Source organism: Perna viridis, chromosome 13 (assembly GCF_037379345.1).
Source record: "Perna viridis isolate PV_CMFRI_1.1 ecotype Kerala chromosome 13, ASM3737934v1, whole genome shotgun sequence".
Classification (NCBI taxonomy): Eukaryota; Metazoa; Mollusca; class Bivalvia; order Mytilida; family Mytilidae; genus Perna; species Perna viridis.
The window spans coordinates 33,027,574-33,045,142 of NC_142457.1; the positions used below are offsets into that span (position 1 = coordinate 33,027,574).

General features: G+C 33.4%; 1 protein-coding gene across 1 annotated transcript in view; it reads left to right on the forward strand.

The window, feature by feature from the left end:
• The window catches only part of LOC148600393 (uncharacterized), a 140,081-nt gene extending 123,264 nt beyond the window's left edge, over positions 1 to 16,817 (forward strand). The window contains exons 116-131 of the mRNA XM_088557410.1: positions 10 to 423; positions 1,537 to 1,707; positions 2,194 to 4,181; positions 4,898 to 5,146; positions 5,683 to 5,916; positions 7,859 to 8,029; positions 8,469 to 8,624; positions 8,966 to 9,151; positions 9,677 to 9,763; positions 10,335 to 10,663; positions 11,437 to 12,026; positions 12,407 to 12,798; positions 13,216 to 13,428; positions 13,999 to 14,156; positions 14,564 to 14,675; positions 14,899 to 16,817. Of these exons, the coding sequence (XP_088413536.1) occupies positions 10 to 423; positions 1,537 to 1,707; positions 2,194 to 4,181; positions 4,898 to 5,146; positions 5,683 to 5,916; positions 7,859 to 8,029; positions 8,469 to 8,624; positions 8,966 to 9,151; positions 9,677 to 9,763; positions 10,335 to 10,663; positions 11,437 to 12,026; positions 12,407 to 12,798; positions 13,216 to 13,428; positions 13,999 to 14,156; positions 14,564 to 14,675; positions 14,899 to 15,090 (5,642 nt within the window). The 3' untranslated portion in view covers positions 15,091 to 16,817. The remainder of the gene's footprint in view (positions 1 to 9; positions 424 to 1,536; positions 1,708 to 2,193; positions 4,182 to 4,897; positions 5,147 to 5,682; positions 5,917 to 7,858; positions 8,030 to 8,468; positions 8,625 to 8,965; positions 9,152 to 9,676; positions 9,764 to 10,334; positions 10,664 to 11,436; positions 12,027 to 12,406; positions 12,799 to 13,215; positions 13,429 to 13,998; positions 14,157 to 14,563; positions 14,676 to 14,898) is intronic.
• The last annotated feature ends 752 nt before the right edge of the window (positions 16,818 to 17,569 follow it).

Below are 17,569 nucleotides of genomic sequence, written 5' to 3' on the forward strand. Positions count from 1 at the left end.
ATCTAACAGGTGATATAGTGCCAGTGGGAGGAGTCAAACCAGGTGATAGACATTCAATACCCATAATTCCTGGTGACCTTTTTGTTGAACCACTGAGTGGCAAAGTTGTACGAGTCCATGGTGGATACCTCAAGGATGCTACAGTCCATGCTTCTGCTGGAGGATTCCAAGCTTTGTTAGATTCCAGCGTTCTGGCATGTGAGGCTCGAGTCAATGATGCCCTCAACCACTACTCTAAGGCCACCTTCAACCAGACTGGGCCAAATATCAATGTCCGCCTGGAGGAAAGTAACTTGATGACTGCCCTGACTGAGTTAGAGAAAGCCAGAGACAGGATGAAAGGTCATTTACTCAGAACTCAGCATGATATTGAGAGACGATTAGAGCGTGCCTCTGTCCTGGCCGTTACAGGAGGATGCCCAGGTTTGTAACAATACACTGATTTTTACCACTATGTGTCCAGAATTTTTATGTGTTTATATTATTAGGCTAATACTGATTTTGTTTTTGATGATTGAGGAAAGCATTTTAGTCCAAGCCTCTTTTTTGCCATAAGTGTTAGTCTCTGTAAGAATCAGGCAGTAGGTGAAACATGTTATAAAAAAACATCTTGAAAGTTTAATTTAACTTATTTACACCATCAGAATCAAGGAAAAAAAACAAGATTTTCCATATCATTTTAGTAAATTTGTAATAAATTCATCTAGATGAACTGAAAATAAACATTTCTACAGCAGATTACTCTGTCAAAAACTCATTTTTTCTTACATTCTATTAAATTTTGTTTTAAGAATCCAGTAAGTAGAGAAATTATCCTTAGGTGAAGTTAAGTTATATTGTCAGATCAGTCAGGTTTTGATATGCGTATTTCTGATTTTTCCCATTTTGCCTGATTTTTACAGAGACTTACACTTAAAAATATTAAATTGGATTATTTTACTATTTTTTAAATAGTTAAATAATCTAATTTGATATTGCAAGGGTAAAATATTGTTGGTAAACATACATGTATTACATTTTAGCTTTGTGCTGAGCATAGCATAATTAACTTTGAGAGTTATTTAACAGTCAAAGTACATGTCTTAAGGCAGGGAGGACATGATTTTAAGAAGGGAAATATATATTTTTTTTAAAATCTCAAGCAAATTTTTAAGAACTTTGAAAGTGAAGGTTATAGATATTAAAGTTATCAATAGGAAAACAAGTACTATCTTTAAGAAAAAAAAAAGATGGCCAACACAGTAAATTTTGTTCTCTTTACCTATAGTTTTCTATATTTCATTCAGGAAATAACACATGACACGCAATTACAATCCCAATACAGTTTTTTCGAAAGCCACTGAGTTATCAGTATTTGGCTAATCGGTAAACAGAATTTTGATCAGGTGACTTGCGTTTTCATGGAAGAGTGTCTTTAAGGTCAATATGTAAACAGTGAAACTATACCGACTGCGTTGGAAAAATATGTAGACCTGCTTCATCTTATCTCATATGTCAAATATTGTTTAATCATTTATGATAATTTTGATTTGATAGGGATGTATGAGTATTCAAAGACAGGCCAACTGTTACCCATCCTGGTCGGAACAAACATGATGGACCCTGCTGGCAGCGGACAGGAAGTGCCAATTCTTGGTGCCGCCACAGATAAGAAGACAGGAAACACAGTACCTCTGGGAGGTACAATGGAGGATCCAGAAGGGGGAGGTTAGTTAAGTTGGGGAAAATTCCCAAACAGGAAAACTCTTTCTAGCCATCTTGCAGATTTTTTGGGGAGCATATAATACATCAGATCAGTAATTTTCATTCTTGTATACCATTAAGCTCAATTCTGACAGGAGCATGTAATATTCATGGTGGTATAAATTAAGCTATACTTGGTAGTTTCGAGGCATCAAAATTAAAATTCTTGATGATTTTATGATAACATTCTTTAGTTATTCAGCAGAACAACATAAAGCATGTTTTACAAAAAAATACCTTACAGACAGACAGACATATACCATTATATATTGGCAGGGGACAAAAAAAAAGGAAGGAACCAATAAACTATTGGCCAGTTACATCTGATAAGTTGAAAACAAATGATGGCTTAAAAGTTGTAAATTGTAAACTTATAGGCAATTGGTGTAAGCTTGTTATTAGAAAAAAAAACATAGTTCAAGAAATTATGATTTGATTATATTTTTTCAGGACTGGTACCAATAACCATTGGCAGAAAAGCAGTAGATCCAGTAACTGGAGTTATGTCCCCTGTAATCAGTGTAAGGAGCAACCCAGAAAATGGAATGGCAGTCCCTGTCACACTGTCTTCTGGTGGACCTAGAAAACGTAAGCCACCACCAGGGGCACTGGCCATGTTGGAGGAGGAGCTCATTGCTCGCCGTACCTATTGGAGACGTCAGCGACAACACGAGAAAGAGATAACATTGAGAGAACATATAATGGCTCAGATGCTTCTACATGATCTAGATTCAGTAACATCCAAAACTATTCAGAAATTCTTGGAAGAAATTGATGTAGAAGTCCACACTTTGTCTGAAAGTGAGAAACGTGAATTCCAGAGGAGAGGTGGTGCTGAGCAGGAGTACTCTCTTGTTGTTCCACCAGATGTCATTGCTGTTTTGACGCAAGGTGACGCAAATGAGCATAACTGTGAAGAGGCACATGTTTCATCTCATGTTAAACTATGTGATGTATTGAGAAGATTCTACAATAAGTTACAACAGGAAGAGAAACAGTTCAAGGACAGACTTGGTGACCTTGAAGGTGCCATGAACCCAGATGCTGAAAATACTGCAATGAAACGATATCGCCAGGCTAAAAACAGACTACAAGCTGAACTCCAAGACCATATTATCACAAGAATGCATGGCTTAGATGAAGCACACTCTGCACTTGAATATGCAAGAGAAAGATCAGAACTTTGTGCTACTGAATCTAAATTGGTTCTCACCCATGAAGCTCTCCTTGCTGGAGACTATGACTGCCAATTGTCTGGTGTCTATGGAGATGTTGAAAATACAGGAGAGAAGGACTCAGAACTGATACCATTGTTGAAACAGTTAATAGCTATGTTAGAATCAGGTGGACCATTTACACTCTCATCAGAGTTACTGAACTTGATTAATGCTGGCACAAACATTGCTGGTTCTCAGAATACGACAAATATTACCAATATGGGTCAAGGCTCTGATGGAGATAAACACAAACAAGAACAGGATAGTGACTCCAAGAAATCTAAAAAGAAAGAGAAGGAAGTTGTCAAAAATGTGACTTCAAGTATGGGTGGTACTAAAACAGGTCCTGGTGGGAAGACATCTGTTGAGGATGGAAACATTTTTGGAGGGAAAAATCAAGGTTCACAAGCAGAATTGCAAAGAGCAATGTTTGAAAAGCAAGCATATGAAGCTGCTAAGCTAGAAAATGATCTGAAACGTAAAGAACTTGACTCTATTAATGACACTTTGGATGAATGTGAGAAAAACAAAAAGAAAGCAATTGATGATGCCAAGGCTGACCTGGAAAAGAAACTTTCCAAGGTCAAGAGTGAGCAGGAGAGAGAGAAGGTCATGATGGATTATGCTAACAACATGCAGAAATTGACAGAATCTTTTGAAAAGAATAAACAGAAACAGCTTGACACTCTCAGACAAAAACTTCTAGAACAACGTCGCCAGAGAAAGAAGGACCTTCACAGGAAGCACATTGGTGAAGCCCAAGGTCAAGGACTACCTGTTGACTCTGTGCCAAGTCCTCAGAACCAGTCATATGAAGAGTTAATGAAAGACCTACTTCAACTCCAGAAACAACAAGAGGAGATGATGGCCGAAATAAGGAAAAAGAGTGCTGAGGAGGGTGATAAGGTCAAACAAGCTGACATTGACAAGGAACTTGAACAACAAATCAAAGCCATGGATTTATCCAAAGCACAGAAAGAACAAATGATTTCATTGGCTAATGAAAGGTCAAAGGAATTGAAGCAACAAATAGAAGAAATGAAAGAGAAATTGAGACAGAGGAAGGATAGAAAGAAAGCTGGTAGTTTAACAGCTGATGAAGATCAGAATATGAGTGAGGAAGAAAAGAGGAAGTTAATGATGGCTAGAGAAATGCAGAATGATGCAGATAGAATGATGGAAGAACAAGCTATACTAGAGGCCATGAAGAGGCTTGAGGAGGTAAGAAATATTGAGGTTAAATATTATTGTGAAAGTACTATTGTTCATGGGATATCAATTTTCCTGGTTTTCGTGGGTGAGCCAGACCATAAAAAAGCAGATTCCCATTGATGTGTGTACTGATAACCTCAAAACCACAAATTCAAGAATCCATGACCTAGTATTTTCCCTAATCCACGAAAAATTGGTATCCACAAATTAAAGTACTTTCACAGCATACTGTTTAAGCAGCTACCTCTGAAACACATTTGTGATTTCTCTTAAGTTTAAATATGAAGATAAAATAAGTACCCGGTACTCCATTCTTTCTTTTTTTTATTTTTTTCATTTGTTTTTCAAGATTTGATGTGAACAATTATTCATTGACCGTTCCAGTTTAAAATGCAAGTGTCATAATTTAATTTTATTTTTTTGCATTAAAACCTTTACGTTAGGATAGTTCAGATAAATAATTTCAGAAATTATTACTTGCATTATTCATTGTGATTTTGTCATTTTACAAGTTTAAATCCTACTTTTGTATTATAACTTCCATTAATCAGAGCTTTGATTCTTGTGAATTTAAGTCATATATTTTAAAAAAAAAGTGCAAAAGTTTCTTTGTACTCGAAATACTGGTTGGTTATGAAAATTATTGATTCAATTGTAACTTGGTTTATTCAAGTTTTTGGTTAAGTTTGTGAGGTTTTACTGTAACTCAATCATTTACCTTTCAGGAGCAAAAGAGAAGAGCTGAAGAAGATGCCTTGAAGGAAATCCTGAAGAACGAGTCTGCCCAGGAACGTGACCGCATTATGGGACAGTTCTATTCTCAAATGAGAAAAATGAACAATCGCCTTGACGATGAGAAGTCAGAAATGGAAGACAAGGTCAAGGCCAAGTTGGCTGCTAAGAAACGCCTCAAAGAAGAGCTTGAGAAAGAAAAAGCAGTTTCAAAGGAGCTTGATAGAATCACCAAATCACATGTGAGTTTTTGAGTGAGCTATACTAATATTATATTATTTGATATTTAGTCTTTTAAAGAAATGTAAACAAATCTTTAATCATGTGTATCATTTTTTTGTTATTCAAATTTCAGTACTAATAGGATTTTCAGATTTCAATAGATCATTAAATTTTTCAGTTGAAATTTAGCAATTTCTCTGCAGTAGTATGAATTTAAACAAAACTAATAAAATGAAAGTAATAGCTGTAAGATATAAATAGAAATATGCAATTCCTTTTAATTATATTAATGAGAATATTTTTTTTTTTTTCTTTTTTTTTGGGTGGGGGGCTGTATTCAATGCAAAAATGGACTGCTTAACAATATTTCTCCTTTTTATGTTACTATGACACATTATTTTGAGAAAATGTAAGTAATGCTTTTGTGTTTTATTAGGTGATAAATTGAAAAAGAAATATTAAAATAGTGATAATTTCCATAAATTCATAACCTCTGATGATTCAAGTTTTTTCCTCGGTAGTCTTAGCATGATATATTTGTAACTTGAATTCCTAGGTCTCCAAGGGGGATTCAGACACAGCAGATGTCATTATGCAAATTAATGAAAAGGTCAATGGAGAGAAAATGACAAGTGACCAGGAGAAACTCCTTAACCAACAAATGGCAGAACAGGAAGAGATTGAGCGTAAACAACTTGACGAGGTCAGGAAAGTCAGACGGGAAATTGATGAAGAATTTGAAGCAGAGAAAGAGCATATTGATGGACACATGGCAAACCAAAAGAAATTGGTATATAGATAAAGCTAAATCAAAGGCTACCTTGTTTCATTACTTAACCTAACTTAAGCCATTTGACTTGTATAATATATTTTGCTCATTTGATTTTAAATTCTTGTTGGTGTGCTGTAATGTTTAATTAAATATTTACGAGGCATTCCTTAAGTCACACTTTGTAACAGTTTAAAGTTAAAAATCACACTGAAAAGTTTTCTTCCCATATTCCAGGCCAGTGATAAAAAATGCACATGACTTTTTTTCACCACCAGGCAGTTATCATTTTTTGCAAAACATTTTCTGCCATTTTACTTTTTCCAAGTTTAGATATTGACATGCTCACCAGAGATTATATGTTGAAAATCAAAATTTTACCATCTGAAGTGGAGAGAAAAATTAAATACTCACTACTAATGGATAATATGTACCAGTATTTCTGAAAAACCTCCGAAATATTAGGTGTACAAATGTATTGAATTTTGATTACCCAGTAACACTTCAGAATATGAAATGTTCTTTGCTTAATGTATGATATTTGATTGATATTTTTTAACTTGCAGATGGTAAGTACAATACTGGTGAATGTATTTTTAACAAATGCATGTTTCATGGGTTTAATTTAATTATTGCATGTTTATAATCAAAATATGAAATACTGTAAATGTACTAATTTTTCGCTATTTTCACAGTGGACAGAAAGCTGCGAAAAATAGTACACGCGAAATTTATTTTTATTACCACATTATGCTTATCATTTTTTTGAAAACACAAAAATTTATACCCACAAATATGCTCACTTGACAGAATCCATGAAAATTAGCAACCGCAAAAAATAATACGTTTACAGTAGTAATTCTCCTGTCTTTGTTATCCAAACTTAAAAACGTAGTAAATAATGGTCTAGCAAAAAGATCTCAAATTATTGCTGATATGATCCAAAGCTTGCATACCATTAAAAAATTCCCATAAGAGCAATATCCCACCATGATTGTAAACACCAAGCATGTTCTTTTAAGTTCATGCAGTTTTTGAACTGATATAGTCCTTTTTCACCTTACCTCCTGATCGCTGACCATAGTGAGCCAATGTGTTAAGAGATCACCACACTTCACACACCTTAAAAACCTTTTCTGATATGTGTTCTCTCGGAGTAGGCTCCTTCGGGGCAGCTACAGTTGGCAAAATTTAAAACCCTACCCACTTTCATATTTTCCTGCAGCTGTCAAAATTTTGATTTTTTCTTGTTTCCAGTTCCTCCCTGTTTATTTTATATTACTCATTGATCATTTTTCAACTTATTCTTGTCTTGAGTACCGGGATGAAATATATATGACGATGCTAAACTGACAATAATCAATCACCTGACCTTACCTGCCTCTGTTTATAAACCCGTCTATATGTTGTGTGAGTTATTTCCCTTTCCATCCAGTGTAATTTGGTAATGTTGGGCTAATATGTTTCTAATCAATCTTAGTTGAATTTAGTTAAAACTTGATAAATATTCCTGCTACCTGTATTTTTTCTCAAGAAATTTTTAAATATTTTCAAATGCAGTATTTTTCTAACTGAGGAATCAGTTTTACTACATGTAACATTTTATAATAATTACTACTAATACTTTATTATAATAATTTATCAGTAGAATATACTTAAGGGATAAGTGATAACTCTTTATTTTAGAACTGTTCATATTGGCTTGGTATATGTATGCTAAATTGCAATTAAGGTTTAAAATTTTAATCGGAGATTTGAAAATTCAAATATCTCTTAAGTTTTGCTGTTCTTGAGAAGAATCAAGGATCTTTTCTCAGCAACGTTTAGTTCTTTACTATGAAACTTGTTTTCCATTACAATAATTATGTTATAACTATTAGAAGTAGGACTTTATTATAAAAAAAAAAAAAAAAAAAAAAAAAAAAAAAAAAAAAAAAAAAAAACATTATTTCTCTCTTTTTAGGCTCTGGATGCTCACAGGAATAAGTTTGAGAGAGACATTGCTTTACACCATCCTAACATTACTGATGCTGAATACCAAAAACTGTTGTCACAACATAGAACAGAAATGGCAGCTCTAGAGAGAAATCTGGATGAGGAGAGAGAAAGACAAAATAATGTTCTCAAACAGAAGGTAGTTACATTGATAAACAGAAGGTAGTTACATTTACAAACAGAAGGTAGTTACATTGATAAACAGAAGGTAGTTACGTTGACAAACAGAAGGTAGTTACATTGACAAACAGAAGGTAGTTACATTGATAAAAATAAAGTTACTAGATGTTGTGAATTTTATATTATTTTAGACAGTATAGACAACTCTATATCTCTACAATTACCGGTAATTGATTGTATAACAAAATTTTTTTGTTGTTGTTTGCAGACATGATTTTTTCTGGATTTCTTCATTACATTTTTTTTACTGTTTGTTTACCCCCAATTTCACCAATCTCCACTTTTTTATTGATTTCAATAAACCAAACTGTAATTAAATTATAAGGAATGGCTGATACATATCTGTTAAAAATAATCTCAGTCTATCATGTGGTATACACTAAATGACTATCTTACAGATTAAGCAGAGGCAGCAGAAGAGAGCTGAGGTTCTTGAAGAAAAACACAGAATAGAGAGAGAACAAGAGCTGGCTAAACAACAACAGGAAAGAGACAAACTCAATGAAAAACTGGCCAGAATTGTGGAGAAATCTGCTCTGGTTGAAAATGTCAAGGTTAGTAGAGTTTAACTACACTACTGGTAGGGTGATTTTTTTTTCATTTCCACCTGTTCAAGGTGGACAAAACTTAACAATAACATTTATAGCTTAAGCTTTACATGCCTCCACTTTATCAGTTGTTGATATATAGCAATTTCCCTGTATGTCAGTCTGTTTGTCCGTCTGTCCAACCATCACACTCTTGGTTTCTGGATAAAAGTTAATACAATGCCATGGACCATAGAATACAGGTCAAAGTAGAGTTTTTAGAATCTCTGTAATAATCATATCAACTTTTTTTAGCTCTAATTGTGCCAAATGGCAAGTTTTGAAATGCAAAATATTTTTCTTCATAGGGTAAAGATGATGATGCAGCAGAGAACATGATCTACTCTGTTCTACGTCAGCGACATCTAAAGGAAGCCATTCACCTGGAAGACCAGCTTGCTAGGGAGCTGGAAGCTGCCAGACGTAGAGCTAGAGCTGACATTGAGTCCAGAAGAAACGAAGAGAGGGACAGACTATTGGCTGCTTTTGAACAGGTGGGTTGAAGTAACGTAGCTGAATTTTAAATCCTTGTAATTTTACTTGAATTTATCTTAATAGCGTTGAGTAACCATACAATCATTATTAGGTTAACATGGTTGGTTGTCAGTAAAGGCTTACTTATAAATTGTTGAATTAATTATGTTGGTTGTGTTTAAATACATACTGGTATTAAGATCATTTGACACATACTGTGAAAGTACTTTTATTCGTGGGTATCAATTTTCGTGGTTCAGGGGGAAATGATCAATTTGTGGATTCTCGAATTTGTTGATTTGACAACTCCATCATACAAACAAATGGAAAATTTCCTTTTCATTGGGAACTAAATTTCGTGGTTTACCAAACCCAAGAAATCCAAGAATATTGGTAGTAGACATTACTAAGATATTTAACACAAAATACCTCTATAATGAGACAAAAGAAAACAGAATTTTATTTAATTTGGAATTTCTGTAATGAGTCCCATTAAAGAAGTGGAATTGTTTGGTACAAATAACCAATCATATATGTGTCTGTAGGAAATGAAGGACTTGATAGCTGACAGCTCCGATCTCTCTCCTGAGGAACTGGCTTTGAGGAAGGAACAACTCAGGAAACAGCAAGAGGTATGTACAGATTTTTAGATCGTCAATTTACAATAAAATGCTGGAGGATTGTTTTTACAAGAAACTGATCATGTCTCCCCTGATTAAGAGTAATGAATTTCTCCTGTACATCCATCAATCTAACTGGCTGTCTGTCATATTGTTTGTCAGTGCAACTCCTCCAAAACTACTGAACAGAATTTCATAAAACTTGGTAGGTAGTACATTGTTGTAGTTATATTCCCCCTGTTTTTACTGGCAAATACCAACTTTGATTATAGATCCTGTTTCAGAGATTAATTTGCTCATTTGAGCTGGATCAGTGAAAGTGTGAAAAGCAATCAATGTGAAAGTGATCATTAATAACCTGCAGTTTATCAATGAAGTTTACAATTTTGTCTATGACATCGTAGATGTTTACATTGACAACAGCACATTCACCCTTATTTTCTACAAATTATCCTCACCCCTGCCAAAACTGCACTAAAAAGAACTTAATCAGAAAGATTCAATGAAATTTTTACCCAAAAGCAATAAAACAGTGTTCATAAATCTGTGTTCATAAAACAATATTCAAAATCTGTGATTGTAGAAACAACTGAAGGATTTTGACAGTGTGACAACTAAATTGTTAGAACAAGCTGAGAAAGAAATGACACCTCAGCAGAAAATACACGAAACACATGCCAGACTCAATCTCAAAGACAAACAACTCAATGAGTTAGCAGATGCCATGAAACAATATTCACCCAAAGATGCACTGTATAAGAAGTATCAGGAAGATGCAAAACTTGCCAAGGATGAGGCTAGACGTTACCATGATGATGTATTTAAGAAGATGCAGGAAGAGTATGAAAGACGCAGAGCTGAGCAGAAACAAAGAGAGGAAGAAAAGCAGAGGAAACTCATGGAACAATTCAAGTAAGGGAGATAATTCATGAATTATAGAAATGATAAAGGGGATAAACTAGTGGTTTGATTTTAAATATTATTGCTCCATGATGAGTACATGGGACATTTCCCATGTACTGAATATCATTATATATATATTTTCTATCTTAGGAGTAACCAGAAACTTTAAAATCATTTATGAAAAATAAAATTTCTGAAGGATAATAGTATGTTACATGATTTGATTAAGAGCAACGTATGTCAATATGAATTGAACTGATAACACTTTTAAATGCAAATATAGGTAGAGTTGGCCATTAATTTCATGTTTATTGCTCCAGAAGGTAATAAGGGTACTTTTTAGATTGTTCATTTCCTGAAAAAATGATGAGGAGACTTTTTTTTTAATTACTGAAATGGTGATAAAATGGGAAATGAGGGAGCATCTCCAGAGGCAAGGAAGGCTTTAGAACCGACAATTTGTTTGTAGTTGGCCTAACGTATTGTAATATTGGATGTAGCCAGGATAAAATGGTGTGAAAGTTTCCCTTCTACAAGAATGGATCCAGGATTTTGGATTAGGGGCATAAATAAGATGAAACAAAGCCATGGAAGATTATTTTCAGGGAGCAGGATTTCTGAAACATCAAGATTTAATACAATTATCAATTATTCCCAATTTTAAGGGGGACGTAGGAATGATTCATATAAATCCTCACCTGACTAACTTCTACATTCATTAGTTTTCCATTCACTCCAACATTCTTTGAATAGTACATCTTCTTTGCTTTGTTTTACTTTAGAAATATGGAAAGAGAGATGGACGAGGAACACAGAAGAGAAATACAAAGACAGAAAGACAGAGAGGCAGAGAAAGAAAGATTACGCAAACAACAGCTAGAGGAGAGAGACAGAAGACAACAAGATGACATCAAAAAGATGAATGTAGCTAGTGATGAAAAAGAACGTCTTCTTAGAGAGCATGAAGAACAGATGAACAAAATGAGATCAAACATGGAACAGGAACAAGCCAAGGGCAGAGCTAATCTCCAAGCCAGGTTGGAAGCTCGTAGGAAAAATCGTGTTGACTCAAACAAGGCTAAATTGGAAAAAGAATCACTCTTGGACATCACTGCAGAACATCGTGAAGATTTACTGAGAAAACAAGCTGAGGATGACCTCACTAGCAAACTCCCACTAGGTGGCAGCACTGATTCTACACCAGGTATGGTAGGTGGATCTGGTACCCCTGGCTCCTTTGTACCAACAGGAAACCAGGAACAAGATTGGGTCAATATGCTGATGATGTCACCTTTGTTCAAGCAGATAAATGACTTGGCTGAAATGCTTGACAAGACACCAGAGGGTGCTGTTTCCAGTGATAAAATTCTAGGTATGATGCTGTAATACAAAATGTATGTGCAAAAATACATACTCTCGTTTGGATCAAACATTAAAAAATCTTCTATTAGTCCTGAAGTATTATCATTCTTCAATTTTCACTAGCAGATTAGGGTTAATAGAAATTCTACTTAACAACAAATTTTAAAGATAATATGATGACCAATTTTACAGTTTTGAAATCCCATTTTCAATATTTTAGGGCAAATCAGGAATTTTGAAAGATATGGCTCATACAAGTGTAAAATATTGCCAATTTTTGCTTAATCATGTAACCTAAACAATTTTGTCCTTTCAATATGAAATAAGTGCCCCAACTGGATTTGACAGAAATTGTAATATCCTTACAATAATTTTTTTGTTTTATAACAGGTGGTGACTATAGCCAGTCATACATGGATGTAAAGGATGCCCAGTGGCAATGCAAAGGTGACCTTGCTCCTGTAGATATCAATAACATCACACCTAGTCAGTTTGTCATTTACAGATATGGTGTATTTGTCATACGTCTGCTCAACCAGAATATTGGAACACCAGACGTCAGCCTTCTTTTGGCCTCAAATCTTCCACCTAATAATTATGACAAGAATGCCTTCAGGAACTCTGTATTTTATGAACATCGACGAAAGATAATGTTTGTCAGACGAGAGAGGATGGAATCCATCGGTGAATTTGTAGTGGTGATACTCCACACGCTTGCCCACATTAAAGTTGGTGATATGACTGATGACTCAAACACAATGTTTTTGAGAGAATTCTACAGAGTAAGTTTTACTTATATTCTCTTATTTTGTGTCACTCACTTTTAAGTAAACTGTAGGGTACATCAGCTATGGAACTCTTTTTGGAAAAAAATAGATTGAGTATTTTTGTGGAGTGCTAATTAAGTATATTTTTTGCTAGTTCAAAAGTCGTAAAAAATATGGTTCCCAAAAGTTTCAATTTACTTGCACCCTCTTACAGGAAAATAAGTTGCCATATTCCTCATCACTCTACACTAAAAAAAAAAAATCCTATATAGTGTATTTCACCAATCTAATTGTCTTCCACTTTTTCACATCTAGATTATATGGTTACATTTCTTTATAACCACTGGTATATACTGGTATTCAATTTTACCTGTTTCCACTCTGTTTGATGATGATGTAAAATCATGACCAATTTTATTTTCCTGATTTCAGGCATTGAGAGTTGTCTGCCAGGACATGTTCTTCTCCAGGACCAATAACTCTGCCCAAGCCCAGTCTGTAATAGGGTCGTCGTCTGTAGACTCTCGCACAGCCCTGGAGTCTGCACTGGGACAAGTCAGGAGTGCAGATGATAAGATGAATGTTGTAAATGACCTTGTGGACATGAAGGTTGATGGGCCAACTCAACTAGACTTCTCTGAACAGGTAACAAATACTATATATTCAAACATACTTCAGCAGTACAAAATGTATATAAATTAATAATGTATGGAACTCACAAATACATGTAGTTCTTTCAAAAACTTGAAAATCTTATGGCATGAAACCAATTCTTTTTTTAATTCAGAGGCTTATTACACATTTAATAGGAGGTAGGTGTAACCTTGTAAGAGGACAAGTCGAATATATATATATATATAAAAAAACATTGCTATTTATCCCATCTTGTCGCTTTTTCCTGACATCTTTATAGTTTTGTCACATCTTGAAAAGATCTGAAAATACTGAACTTAGTATTGGAAGCTCTGAAAGATGTGACTTTATCTTACAGTGAAATCAGGCTCTCAGTGTTTTCAAGCTATGACTTTATTTCACATAAAATACCAATATGAGGACTTTGTCTTCTATGACATATTGAAAGTGCTAAATGCATGGTTTTTTTTTTACTATTATGATAAAAAAAAATAAAGGCTACCGAATTACAAACTTTTGTATGGCATTTCACCAATACATATATTGATATTAGCTGACCTTTATTTGTCTCCCCTTGTACAGAGAATGTCCCAGAGACTGTATGGTGCTGAGACGTTAGCAAGTAATGCCAGATTCAGACAGCAACTCATGTCTAATGGTGGAATTTTAACGTCCAGTGACTTTGTCAGTTCACGCATGGCTGAACTAAGAGGGATCAAAAGTCCAATACCAAAACCAAGGTAAGATAACTCAGTTTCTAAACAATTTGTAGTCAAATATTAATGTTATATCAATTAGCTTGTCACTTTTTTCTTATAGTATGATAAATTTCACTTTAATTGAAGATTCAATTCAGAGTTCACTTTTTCTTTGACTTTAAAAGTAAGGGTATATTTGTGCACAATTTATCAATTGTTTTTTTTAGCCGTGGCTAGTGGGGTAGGGGGCTTGAATCAAAGTTAAGTTCTATTAAATGTTTATTTTCAGGTTATGAAGTAACAATGCAAGCACAAGAATTTGTTGTGAAAAACTCGTAAATTATTATTATTGTGGTTTTAAAAAATTAAGTTCAGCTGGGTTGACATTCAAATGATGAACTGAAATTGGCCTTTATATTATACATTTTTTAACTTTTTTTTGGTTGTAGCCCTAGGAAACAGATAGTTCAGCCTCCAACTGGATCTACCAAAGACTTGCTTGACTCAAAACTCATGGATTTAGAAACTAAAAATGATCAACTCAATGAGGACCTGTCTCAGGTAAAATTTCAATTCTGAAAATTTGCAAAGCATATATTATGAATGTCTTAAAACATGTGCACCCTCTTATAATAAGCACAACATGGGCTATGTCTTTAAAACTTGTTGAAGTCTCCTAACTTTTTTGTGCTCCTCTTCTAAGTGGCAATCCTAGATCTGCCTCGATTAGCTCGGTTATCCAGATAAGCGAATAATTAACATAATTTTTGTGCTTAATTTTCAGACATTGAAGGCTGAAGCACAACTCAGAGATGGCATCAAACAAATGCAAGATTCTAATGACAGCCGTCTTCCAACAGAACAAGAGAAACTAGTCACACTCCTTTCCAAAAAGGATGATTTATTGAAGAGAATAGCCCACACAGAGGCTGATATCATGAGAAAGGAGAAAGAACTCAAATCTAGACGCAAGTAGAGTGACAAGAAATGATTTTGACAGTGAAATGCATACAAAGAATTTTATCTGTTATGAGAGAAGAGAATGTGATTTAAACTGTAGATTTATTAATGAAGTTACTACAAATAATATATATGTAAAATTGCATCATATAGACAGTGCTGGAAATATTCTAAAAATTGTTGGATTTAGTAGATTTTAACTTTACAATTAGTTTAATGTAAGTTAACATCATTTCTAGTAGTTATCACTGTAGAAAGAGGTTGTTTCCCCATATTAAAGATTCAAAGTACTGTAATGTTAAAGAATTTTGAAGTCTGTATTTAGTATTCATTTTATTAAATGGAAATAATGCATATTGACATTTAAATAAAATATTTGGGAATATTTAACCTACTATAAGAACTGTTGATAAATGATAATACTTTTTTTTAAAATCTATTCATGAACTTAAAACAGAAATATTATTGGCACTTTTAGAAATGGATTAGAAGCATGTATGAATTCCATGAAGCGTTTCTGTGATAAATTCAATCAATTTATTGTTGTGAATTTTTTGTAGATAATTTATGAATTTATTATACTTCCTGATAATCAAAGAATATTCTTATACAAATCTATTTATACCACATACATTGAAACCTGTCTAAACCAAACCATTTTGTATTCCAGGTTTGTTCTAGGCAGGTTACGCTGTATGCCTTCTAAAGAATGTTTTTTTTTGTGTATTTCTTTTTGTAAATGTATATTAATTTTCCTGGTACGGCCATTTTTCCGTCCATATATGTGTGTATTTTTGTGGGATTTATTTTATTTTGTAATTTAGCACTTTTTAAAGTTATGCACACCTTTTTGATAGAACTTCAGTATCAATATATATTTTTGGAAAAGAACTTTAAATTGATCAAAGATTATTTTCAAATGATTCATTGAATTTTTCATTTTTTAGGCATTTTCCTTTGATTCATTTTCATGAATTTGGATTTATTTCTGATTTGAGCTCTTGTGGGGAGGGCTCTTTCACAAATATTCCATTTCTAAATTAATTGTTATTTGATTTTTTTCTCAGAAAAGATTTTAATAGTATAAAAATCATTTTGACTACTGCTATTATGATTATAACAGGATCATATTACCAGAAATTAATTAATTAGCATAATTCTAACATTAATTAGTAGCATAATTGACTAATTATCTGAAATCTTTAAAAATGACAAAGGTTATCCAACCTTCAATGTGCAATCAATCTATCTATTTAGATCATTATAAAACTGCAATATATTCTTTCTGCAATATTTTCATACTTAACTTTTTTTCTTTAATGATTTTCATTTAAGCTTCCATTTCTGTAAAGTGTCTTAAATTTATACTGTATGTACCGGTATTTCCAAATGTGCACACTATTCTAACAATTCCATTGTTTCTATTCTTAGCTTCTTAGGTAAACCCATTGTGGAAGCTTGAATGAAAAAAATAACTTGTGGAGTAGTATAGTTCTGTCAACTTGTTTTCAAACATTCCATCCAAATCATTGTTACTAAATGTATTTATCAATGGCTGGACCATTGTTTTGTTATTTTCATGGTGAACATCACTTTTTTTCATGTACCGGTATATGTATGTTGTACATCATGAGTGTTTTGTATCACATTTTATTTTGTTCTAATTAACATATCAGAATTCCATCCAAATTTGTTTTCTTTATTTTTTGTAGGGTTTAGTCCAATAAATTAGTGCATATAATATATTCCTTGTTTTTTATTTGAGTTTACTAAGAATACCAATCACACCCAGAAACCATTTGGTCAAAATATAACTTTTTTATGAGGAGGTTGGTTCCCCTTGAGTCTGAAATCAAATCCATGTTTGAAAAATACTCAGCTTCTTCTAAAGTAATGAGTAATGATTGTCTTTTGTAAATTATTCTTTGTACTTGATAAGACCAATGATTTACCAATTATGACACTATAGCATGCAAATGCTTATTTAATCACCATTGGTATATCAAAGACACAATGGAGGTTTGGAGCACAGTAAAACCTGGATTTAACACACCATTTCATTTGAAATTCCTGTACCAAGTCAGGACCATTGCAGTAACGGTTACACCAGTGATGTAATATCTTTTTTATCAGATTTATTTTGGACTTGACTTGAAAATGGATCAGATTAGTGTTCATTAATTTTGCGGTTACCCTTATTCACAAATTTGTTTCTGATATTTGAAAGTGAAAGATTAGAACAAGATACACTCATAATGCAAGGACAAACAATTCACTTGTCAAATTAACAAAACACCATAAACAATACAAGTAAATAAAAGAATAAACACAGAAAGTAAAAAAGAGTAAATGAGCAGACCCAATTATGATTGATCTTACTTATTTCTCCCCTCTTTATGGTAAATATTGTATTTCAACATGCTCACTAATGCTCACATAATTGAAATCAAAATGCTACCATCAAGAGTAGAGTTATAATTTTAACCGTTTCTACC